The 12,059-nt window shown below is 35.6% G+C and overlaps 1 protein-coding gene across 3 annotated transcripts in view; it reads right to left on the reverse strand.

Moving 5' to 3' along the window:
• Positions 1–12,059, reverse strand: part of PRKG1 (protein kinase cGMP-dependent 1) — a 1,331,556-nt gene that overhangs the window by 146,691 nt on the left and 1,172,806 nt on the right. For all 3 annotated transcript variants that reach the window (XM_054690463.1, XM_054690462.1, XM_054690464.1), the window contains one exon: positions 1,037–1,102. In XM_054690463.1, coding sequence (XP_054546438.1) covers positions 1,037–1,102 — 66 coding nt within the window. The remainder of the gene's footprint in view (positions 1–1,036; positions 1,103–12,059) is intronic.

Raw genomic sequence — 12,059 nt, forward strand, 5'->3', positions numbered from 1 at the left:
GTGTTTGATGTTAATTGATGCTTCTTCATCTCTCAGGGCCTCAGTAAACTAAATGAAGTAGTTGAACAAGATAAAGCCACAAATTCCCAATCATCTCATTTCTTTGATTAGGTTAATGTAGGTTTTATCTTTTACCAACAAACCTATCAAGTTAAATGTCTATCAGTTTCACTCTCCTCTTTAGTGGAATGACCTATTTCCCTTCCAGGCAGTTTGCCATCATTCTGGATGGTCATATCTGCCCTATTAGTTTCATTCCACACTGACACTCACAGACTACTGTAGCTCCAATGATGTTTCTAAAGTGAATTTTTACATTCTTCTCCTGGATCACACACTTGATTTTTCTGATAAAATTATCCATAAACACTGCAATGAGAAAAAATATGGTGGAAAGTGTCCATAAACTACATATTTATTTTAAATTTGCTCTTGGAGACTCACTAATCTGGTATTTGCAGTTTAACCTATAAAGTTTCAGGAAATGAGAATAGTAAGCCGTAAAGACGAGAAGGATTAGGGTTAGTCATCACTAAAGAAACCTACAATGGCCCAAAATATTTGCTTATGTCCATGTCTCATGCATTCTCCAAAAGTGCCCTCCTTACATGAATATTCTATGTAGAAGTCTGAAGGTTGAAGAATAGAGGAAATAACTAAAACATAATCAAGAAATAATCCATTTCCTTTTTTTTATCACTATCACCCTGAGCATACCTCCGGAGTTAAAAAAAATAAATAAATCTTGGTAATGTGCTTTTCTCAAAGGTGTCATTAATCCTCATTAATCCTCATATAGCCCTACAATTTTATATTATCCTTCAATTACAAATGAGCAAACTGAGGTGAAGGTCATCATGGTTAAATACCTTGCTGAAGATTGCAAAGCTAGAATGGCAGAGTCAACCACTATCAAGAACAATAAAGAATACGAATCAAGTATAGAATTCACTTCATGCAATGGTGTCTAATTCCAGAAACTTATGCCTGTCATTGACTGAAGTGTGCAATATGCATAATGAAACAATGGACTTACTCTCGGTCGATCACAAGGCAGGTTACAGCTTCTGCAGCAATTACGTTTGCTGTCCTCACATCCTCCCTATATGAAAAAGAGACAGTGAAGCAAAATAACCTTTAATATCAAAGGAAATTGTTTATTGTGATGAATTCAGGAAACAGTATACTCTTCTGGGTAATCCAAGTTTAAGCTTTGTTCGTGTTTCAAATTTCTTTGGCTTTTCAAATTTCTTTGGCTTTTATAGTTATTAATCCTATAAATCCTACAGTTGTAACCCAATAGTTTTAATTTTCAAAGTTTCACCTACACAAGTGAAACAAAATTATATATCATCATTCCCTGTACTCTTTGGGGAATTAATGGATTTATCAGATAATGATAAAGATAGTAATGAATATAAAGAGATGGAAGGTTTTAAAAGAACTGAAGAAATAGTTATGGAACTTAAGCATCTAATCCATGGGTATATTAATTTATCATTATAACTTTGAGAACAATGGATCTGTTTTAATTATTTTCTTACTTTAGAGACCCTGTTTTTATGTGGTTAATCTTTTTGCAATTTATAACCTACAGTTATTCATCTATACTGGAGTTTATAGTTCAAGAGCTTTTGACAAACATTAGACACCAACTGAAATAAATACATATTGTCTCTTTAGAAGCATCTAATTTGTACAGGGATATCAGCCAAACTTATATCTTTAAACATCTGCCCTATCACCTCTTCATCTTATCCACTGCTCATGGGTAGAGTCAATAAATTAACATTCACAGTTTATTTTGAGCTTACAAAAATTTTAACAGTACCACAGCCACAGAAACACTAAAGTTTCTACATTATACCTTAAAAATCTACTCTTTCCCTAGTGCAGTAAAATTTCTATGCTAATGGAATGGTAAATATAAGTTTGAAATCCTTTATAATGATATGCACAGAGGAAAAATAGTGTTAATAATACATTTTTAAAATCATAATCAAAAAGCCATATGCCCCTACAATGTGCTTTTAAAATCTTAAGGATGTTCACAGATTTTTGTTTTAACACACTAACTTCTCACTTACATTTCAGAACTATTTTTTTCTATTAACTTGTCTTTTGCTGTTGCTCTATCATGCTGTTAAGATTACAAATTTTTGGAATATTACTCAGTGATCAAAAAAGATAAACTCATGCCATTTGTTGTAACATGGATGAAGCTAGAAGGGATTGTGCTAAGTGAAATAAACAAGAAAGAGAAAGACAAACACCGGATGGTGTCACTTACATGTAGAATATAAAGAAACCAAAGGTGAGAAAAAGATAAACATTGAAAAACCAACCATTGCCATTGAAAAGTTGGGTACAGAACTGAAGCACTTAGAGAGGGAGTGGGAGAGAGGTAATGGTAGGCTGGGGAGAACACAATGGACTATGGTGGAAGCGCATGGGTGCTTTGGTAGTAGGGGAGCTACAGTCACCAAAGCAGAGAGGAGAAATCCTGTACTGTCAAAATATAAACAAGGATGTAAAACAATGTTACTTCATTAAAAAAAATAAACTGGGCCTCCCCTGGTGGTGCAGTGGTTGAGCGCTGGGCTGTGAGGCTGCCGGCAGCCTCTGCAGCGCCGGTTTGTTCCCCAGCCGCCAGCGAGGGTCCCACAAAAAAATACTTAATTAATTAATTAATTAAAAAATATCAGCAATCTACTCCACCACAAAAGTCACAACAATTAATAAGTTTCACTAAAAATAAAAAAGGCATTAGCACTCTAGATTTTAAATTTGGAATGTCTTGATCCAGAAGAGAAACAGAAACAATGATTTTTTTAAATGAATTCGTTAATTGTCTGCTGCACATCTATCCCAAGTACAACTTTGTACTAGAAAACATAGGAGATGCAAAAAAACAGGATCATGGCAAAACATGAATTTAAGTCCTGTTGTATATAACCACAAGCTGTCACAAAATGCAGTATGTATGCTTTACTTTACATAATAAAAATAAGGTTGAAGTGAGGTGAAATGATTTATATTTTAATCTTCATAATAAAACTCACTGTTTCTAAGAAAAAAATTACAATTGCTCTATAGTCACTACTAGCATTTAGTATTTGATAAAGCAAATTTCCCCTTACTAAATTCTTTTGAAGAAGTATCTTGCTGATATCCTTAAACATTCATATTTATACAGACTTTAAACTCACTTTTTCATTCCAAGGGAATCCACATTGGGAGTCTAGTAGAATTGTACTACAGTCATTCATTTAAGATGAAGAACTTCCTGATGATATTAATTTTCCATTCAAGAATACAGCATGACTTTTCCCTTGTTCAGATCTAGTTTTATATCTTTAAATATCTTTTCTTAATTTTCTTCATTTGGGTGCTACCTTTTTTTTAAAAAAAGTATTCTTAGGTGTTTCGTTTTTTCAATTCCTTTTAAGTGGCATTCCTCTTCCACTTGTTTCTCACTGGATTTTGTTATTAAAGAAAAAAAAGTTCTTGATTTTTATGTATTTTTAATCTACTTCCATAACAAGTTCTTTTCTGATTCTAAAATTTTTATTAGTCTCAACTTCCAGTATAATTCTCTTAGTGCTTCCTCATATTCTCCCTTCCAGCCAAAGTGGCCTCCTTTTAGTGACTGAACAGAGCACCTCGCCCCTGTCATGAGTTCTTAATATTCTTTCCCCAAATCTAAGAAGTTCCTCTCCAACTACTTGCCTAGTGGCCCCTGGCTGCTACTTTAATGCCAGCCTAAGTGCCCCTTCTTCAGGGATGCCATCCTATTTATTTGTTCTCATGGCTCTCCACACATCTCTATCCAAGCAACCCAGTTTGTAATATATGCTTTCATTTGTGGGTCATTGGCTAATGATTCTATGTCCCTTCTATTAAACTACCTGAGGGGAGGGCCTGTTCTAGTTTTGCTTCCCTAAAGACTGGCTCACAGGAGAACATGCAGCGCTTACTGCAATGTGGTGCAGGAATGGCACAGGCACCAGTTTTGAGTCCTTGGATAATGTAGCCAAGTTCAGACTTTGGGGTAACACTATCTTGGTTTTCTAAGACCAACTACATGCTACATGAAAGTATCAGTTTCCACATCTGTAAGAATGGGAATATAAGAATGCCTTTCACTGTGTGCTATTAAATGAGACAAAGTCTATCCTAATGCCAGCACGTGGAGAGCCAGGTTCTGCTCTGTAATGCCACTAATTCTTCTCACCAACACTGAATCATCTGTTCTTGTCAAGGTGCAGCCTAGTGTGATGATTGTCTAGGAGTAGGAAATATATTGCAATTCCATTATCATTTTGGAGCAGGACTTTTTGGGGAAGTAGGCAGAAGACATCAGTAATGCCCATCAGGTCCTTTATAACTTGTGTGAATGAATTAAGAGATAGCTCGTGGAAGTTTAGGCCACTATAAATTGCTGCAAGTGTTTAAAAAAAAAAACAAAAACAGGGCCTCCCTGGGGGCTCAAGGTGTTAAGATGCAATCTATGAAGCTATCCACAGCCACTGCAGCACGAGTTTGACCCCCAGCCAAGGAACAACCCACATGGCGCAGCAGACCTCTCCTGACTTGCCTGCTGTTCCCCTCAGCAGTGTATTTCAGTCAATCTGCCTGTTCTGTTCCCCACTCTGTCACTGGTGAATCCCATCACCGCCCCCCAACACACACACACATACACCCCTGGCCTGTAACCCTGTTCTTGGATGTATGAATAAATAAATCTTAAAAAAAAAAAAACCAGGGGCCTCCCTGGTGGCACAAGGGGTTAAGATGCAACACTATGAAGCAATCCACAGCCACTGCAGCAAGAGTTCTATCCCCAGACAGGGAGGTGACCCACATGGCACAGCAGACATCTCCTAGCTTGCCCACTGCTCCTGTCAGCAGTGTATTGCAGTCAGTCTGCCTGTTCTGTTCCCCACTCTGTCTCTAGTGAATCCTCTCACCCTCCACACCTCTGGCCTGTACCCCAGTTCTTGTATGCATAAATAAATCTTTAAAAAAAAAATGACAAAAAACCCTTGCCCATCAATTGTATTCAACAAACTCATATTCTATCTACCTTTCCTTAAAATATATTTCCATCCAGACAATATAGAAATTGCACACAAAGCATTTAAAAATATATTTAGAAAACAATGCTTCATTGTGAATATATTTTCTGTGTATATAAATTTGCATCATAAGTTTCTGATGTTTTAAAATTTTATATTATCTGACCTAAGTTGTATAACTTTAAAAATGAATTCATTTGCTTTACAACAAAAAAGAAAATACATGCTTTTTTTTTTTTAAGATTTTATTTATACAAGAACCAGGATACAGGCCAGAGATACGGGAGGGTGAGAGGATTCACCAGAGACAGAGCAGGGAACAAAACAGGCAGAATGACCAAAACACACTGCTGAGGGGAGCAGCGGGCAAGACAGAGGTCCGTAGCACCATGTGGGCCGCTCCGTGGCCGTAGGGGATTGAACCAGAGAGGCTCACAGCACTGCCCTCAACTGCCTGCGCCACCAAGGAGGCCCTACATATATACTTTTTAATGTAGGTGGGGAGAAAAATCAAAGATAGGATCACTGACAACGTCAATTGAAATTGAAAATATTATATTTTAGAAAGGAAATTTATAACTGTGGCCTATAATTAGACTTAGCACCCACAATCAGACTTAGCACCTATAATCAGACATAGAACCTTAGTAACACATATCAAAACAGAAAAGTTGAATAATGTGGGGGGAAAACAACATAAGAATAGATTATAGTATTTGCTATGTACTGAGCATCTGTTCTGTATCAGGAACTTTATTAAGCAATTCACACATTCAATATATAATATAGGGGGTGGGCATTTTATCCCAAATTTATACATGGGGATAGAGGCTAGGTAAAATACCCAAAGTCAGATATAACTAGTGAGTCAGCCCTGAAATTTGAACACAGATCTAGTTGGACCCTAAGCTTATGTTCTTTCCACAACGTTCTATGGTTTATACACTCTGCTCTCAGATTTTAACAACCATTCTAAATTCATTCTGAAGATATACAACTTCTGAGAAGTTGTTATAATGTTTCTCTGTCCATCATTATAAAAACATGTATTTCTTATTGAAAACAGCATTAATATGTTCATAGGGGCCCAAATATAAAGTAGTTTCAGTAAACCATTTTGAATCTTCAGTGGTTGGAATTCTGATCTATGGCTATGTCCAGTGGTATGAAACAATAGGAAGTTATTTAATGTCAGACTCATACAATGCCAAACCCATGTTGCTATTACATTGTCATTTACTCTGTATTACATGACTTTAATGTCATTAGGCCTGACTATGTAGGTATTTAGAAATGCCATCCCCGTTCACTCAGAAAGTCTACATAGGACACAAAGTACTGAGCCAGTATTTACATTTTTGAGCTAGTATTTATATTTTTTACTCCGTTACTTTAGGAGAAATGGTAGAAACTTCTAATATTAAAATATAAACTGACAACACAGTGATGGTCATGGTAAAGCAAATGTCATTTGGATTTAGATACAAAAATATTAGTATATAATACATATTATGTAGACTGTAAGTTTTTATAATATATATATATTATACCAGTTACTCATATAATGCACAGGACCTTGTAACTCCTTGTTTCTATTGAAGCTATCTATTCACACCTAGCTTGTTATGATACTGATTTCACACAAAACTGCCAAATTAGCAAGGGCTTCCTGCAGTGCTGGTTTAGACAAGGAGAAAGGGCAAAGGGAGAGAGAGTGCATTAATTCTTAGATCAAGGTATTTATAATTTTTAACAGAAGACTACCTACAAGGTTTTGAAAAAGAACATTCACAATAGAAATTTATATGTAGAGATATAATATCCAATCTGTATAAGTAAAAACTTTCACCAAACACATTGCTTTAGAATGCTCAGAGCACTAGGTTTGGCTCTTTGTAGTCAAATAAATGTACATGTATCTACATAGCATCCAGGTCCAACATGCACATTTTCTTTAAAAATAAAAACTCATATTCACCCAGTTCTGTACCTTTGTATTAGTTTTTCACTGGGACAATTAACAAACACGTAGCACTGCAGATGTAGCTTTTGTTTGGCAGATTAGCAGATATTTTACGAACTTGCCTTTGATTAATGAATAAGTACAAAGCTATGCAGTTTAGTAGTGTTCTTTTTTTAAGCATTTTTTTAAGTTATACAGTCCCTTTAATGAAATTATACATCATGAAAATATATAGTAAACAATTTGCAAATACAGTTTTTATGCACTGACTCTGATATTCCTTGAACTTCATCACTGGAATCTTCATCATCGCTGTATCCCAAAGTAGAGTCACTGTCAGTTTCTGAATAATCCATAACAAGGGTTTACATTGACTCTTCTCGTTCTGAAGCAATTCTCTTGCATCTCATGACGGTGAGAAAACTTTGTAGTACATTGATATCTCAGGGGAACAAATGCAGAGTTCTTGAAACCAAAGTACAACATAGTTCATGCAAAGTAGCTGTCTGAATAGGAGCTCTCCCTTTTCAAGTCTAGAGCAACATGACCTGTCAACAGTCTGAGCTTTCCCTCAGTGCCAGGCTTCATGGAACCTGACACCACTCCAACAGCTTACATTTACAGCAATCCTTGGGTTGAATCACTTCATCCTCAGGCAAGGGTAAAAAGTCTAGTGTCCACAATTAAGATTGGTTCACACAGAACAAAATAAATCTATTCCATATCAAATTCAAAGGCGGCAAGTAGGATACTCAAACTTAATAGGATAAGTATCAAGGACCTACTAAAACTGAAAGTATATTTTAAATTGATTATGAAGTAAAATTGTAAAGTTTGTGGATAATTCATCTTTGCTTTTTGAAAGTTTGGTCCCCAGGTCAAATAAGTGGTCATTTTTTTTTTTAAGATTTATTTGTATTTATTTATGCATATAAGAATTGGGGTGTGCCAGAGGTGTTTGGGTCGGGGTGGGGGTTAGAGGATTCACCAGAGACAGAATGGGGAGCAGAATAGGCAGATCTACTAAAACACACTGCTAAGGGGAGCAACAGGTGAGACAGGAGAGGTCTGCTGTGCCACGTGGGTTAGCAAACTGGCTGGGAATCAAACTCATGCTTCAGTGGCTGGCAATAGCCTGATAGTGCTGACTTTAACCCCTGTGCCACCAAGGAGGCCCCAAATAAGTGTTCTTAAAGAAAAAGCTGTATCAGGCCATTAATTACTCTACTTCCTATTTGTCAGGAAATCATTCCCCAACACTCTAATAAGATACATATACTAAGTGTAAAGCGGATACATGCAAATAAAAACATGTCTCTTAACCAAACATGACAAAGAATAAGCACCAATAAATGGCAAATAGCATGAACATAAACATCATTATCATTATCAACACTTTAGGGTCCACTGACATCTAGGAAGCAAGTGAAACTTTTAAATAATACACTGTCTCTCTTCAAACCTTCTTCCCTAAGTGTCTATAATACATCAGTCTCCCAATTCTTTTCTGATATCACCTTCTCAATTAATTTTCCTAAATTTCTTTCCTCATTTACTAAAATATAGAGGCTTCCCTTGAATTCTATTTTTGTAATTCTTTTTATTGCTCTGACTTCTCTTATTGGGAAAAGTCATATAATCTGATATCATCAGCTATTAGTTTTACATTAATGATTTCCAAGAATTCAATCACTTTATTCCTATCCTGCTGGATATCTATGTCTGGAATTACATTGCAACCTCTAATTCAAACCTGGCTTACTTTCTTTGAACCTAAGAATCACCATTTTCCTTGGGTTCCCTATCTTGAGAAAAGAATATCACCATTCAAGCACTTACCTATACTCAAAAGATTATATATTCTTTTCTCTCCAACATTACATATATTTGGTCATAATGATGCTACCTCTGCCTTTATCTCTCATAACCACCCTTCCTTGGATTCCCAAAAGCCACAGATCGACTTTGTTTCAGCACTCTCTATATCCTGAAATGCTGATCTGACCTCATAACTGATTTCTCTGATAGCACTGCCTCCCTCTTCTAATTCACATTACATTCTGCATGCATTTTCTTTTTCTTAATTTATTTTTAATTGAAGTAATATTTGGATACCTCTATCAGGTATTACATCATAGCATGTCCATCACTAAATCCCATAGTCCACCACCATGTCCATCACTAAATCCCATAATCCACCACCATAGTCCACTGGTCTCGTTCCCTCTTTGTTCTTAGCCCTCCCCTGCACTCCCCTCCTTGGTGCTTCAATTCTGTAGTCAGTTATCAAAAGCTAGTTTTTAAGCTTGTTTTTATCTCTTAGTTTAGGTACTTTATATCCCACATATTAGTGAGACAACAGGGTATTTATCTTTCTCCTTCTGACTTATCTCACTTAGCATTATCCCTTCTAGCTCTACGCATGTTGCTGTAAATGGCATGAGTTTATCTAATATGAGTTTATCTAATATCTAATATGGTTATCTAATATGGTTATGTAATATTCCATTGTGTATATATACCATGTCTTCTTGATCCACTCATCTGTTTGGGGGCACAAAGGTTGTACTCACAAAAAAGATAAGTTCCTACATTTTCTTTTTTTCCCTCTATATCCCACATTCATTTATTGTTTTTAATAAAGTGGGTTTTTTTTTGTTTTAATTGAGGTAACATTAGGAATCCCCCATCAGGTATCAACACTGAAGATGTAGTTATATAAATAATGGAGTATTACTCAGTAATCAAAAAGAAACTCATGCCACTTCAACAACATCCATGGAGCTGGAAGGGATCATACTACGTGAAATTAAAATAAGGAGAAACACTGAGTGGTGTCACTAACTCTTAAATCAAATTAAGCGTTAGATAAAGAAAGCTTAAAAACTAATCCTTGAAAGCTGGCTATAGAACTAAAGCATCCAGAGAGGGAAAAAGAAAGGGTAAGAACAAAGAGGGAAGGAAGTCATACATTTTCATTTAGAGTTTGAGATTCTCCACCTCTAACCAGGTACTATAAAGACTATTTCTACTGCACTTGAAAAGGATAACTATTTCCTTAAAATCCACTAGCTATTAATTTTCTCTATCCCTGTGCACATGCAGATGGCTCCATCAAAAACCTTCCATTGCCATTCAAATGTTCATCCATGTAAACTTTCACAACCTTTCAACAGGAAAAAATTTATTAATATTACAAAAATATATAAACAAGGAAAAATTAGAGAAATACTATAACAAATACCAAGAATTAACACCTTGGTATTAATGTATTAATATGTTAATAAAACACATATCTAAAATTAACACCTTGGTAAACATCTTTCAAATACTTTATTATTCTTAGGAATTCACATGGTCCACGACTATACTAATAATAACACAATTACTTTAACAAAATATTTACTGAGAGCTATTATATTTTGAATGGCTGAACTCTGCAGACTAGTGAGCACAGATGTTAAATTAGTATGCAAATGTGTATTTGAAAATTCTAATCAGACCAAGATGGTAATAAAGTTTTCCTTTTTTGCTTCCAAGAGGAACATCTAACAGTAAACAAGAGAGTCACTACACTATCAGAATCCCATTGCTAAACACCCTTTAGACATCAGAGATCAGCACAAACTGCACAAAAAGAGAATCTGGAAAAGATCCACATTTCAACAGACAGAAGGTGGGTGAACAGAAACATCTGGAATCTACAGCCTGGGGCAGGGGATACAGAAGGCATGGTTACTGTTTCAGTCATGGAACTTGTGGAAGGGATAGTGGAAACAGAGTGAAAGCACACATTCTTAAAGAGAAAAAAAAAAACCCATATAATGAAGTTGTATACCTCAGCCCAGGTATACAGTAAGGAAAAGAACAGAGAAGACACTCTTAACTGTACTGGTGACAGCTGACAGCTCACAGTCAAGTCTGAAGTATGGAATACCCAAGATGGAGACTGGTGGTGCCAAAAACATCAGACAGGGTCCCCACCAGCACATTCCCACCAATGATCAGAGCATTCAAAGCCTAGTCCCAACCTTGCTGACTCAACAATTGCAAAAACAAGTCTCAGTGCTTATGGAAGTCAGCAAAGACAAACAAAATCAAATCAAATGAAATCAAACCACAATATCACCTGTTGGTAGAGTAAAAGTAGTTCAACTTCTACATACTACTACTACAAACATTTTTAAAAATTCATAGAGCATTTTAAATTAGTAAAATAAAAATGTAAAAAATGAGATAAAAAATGTAACATATGGCAACTTATGACCTCAAGGGAATACATCCTCACTGAGAAAAACTCTCCAGAATACATCTACAAAGAAATAAAAGATCCTATCTCCCTACCAGTATAGAGCTCAAAATTACTATAATAAGAGAACTCTAAAAGAAGAAAATGCAGCAGTATAAGTGAAAGTAATAGAAGAAAACTCAGAAAAACTAGTCAAAGAAATGCAACAAAATTTAGAAAAACAAATTTATGGGCTCAGAAATAAAGGTAACAAACAGAAGATAGAATTTAAAACTTTACATGAGAAAACAACAGTTTCAGAAAGAAAAGAGATCAAAAATGTGATTACAAATTCTAGAGTGAGTTACAGAAATAGAGTAGAACAAACAGAGCACTAAATCAGTCACCATGCAAATAGTAATGCACAAAGAACCCAGATACAAGAAGAGAGAAATGAGACAGAAGAAGAGGATGAGAGGAAGGAAAGAGAGGGGAAGGAGGAACCTCTGTAACAACTACCTGACTGCATTAAGAAGACAAAATAAAGATAATAGATATCAAGCAGATGGGGCAACGGGAAGACTTATTCAAAGAAATAATAGAGAAAAACTTCCCAAACTTGGGGAAAGAATTAAAAATACAACTCTGTGAAGCTAAAAGAAAACCTGGTTTTCGAAATATAATGAGACCTAAACAAAAGCAAAAACAGATAGTACTACAGCAAACTAAAAGGTTTCTGCATGGGCAAAGAAACTTATCACTAAAACAAAAGAACAAACAAGAACAAACA

Source organism: Talpa occidentalis, unplaced genomic scaffold (assembly GCF_014898055.3).
Source record: "Talpa occidentalis isolate TD23 unplaced genomic scaffold, MPIMG_talOcc4v2.1 talOcc4.8, whole genome shotgun sequence".
NCBI classification, from domain to species: domain Eukaryota; kingdom Metazoa; phylum Chordata; class Mammalia; order Eulipotyphla; family Talpidae; genus Talpa; species Talpa occidentalis.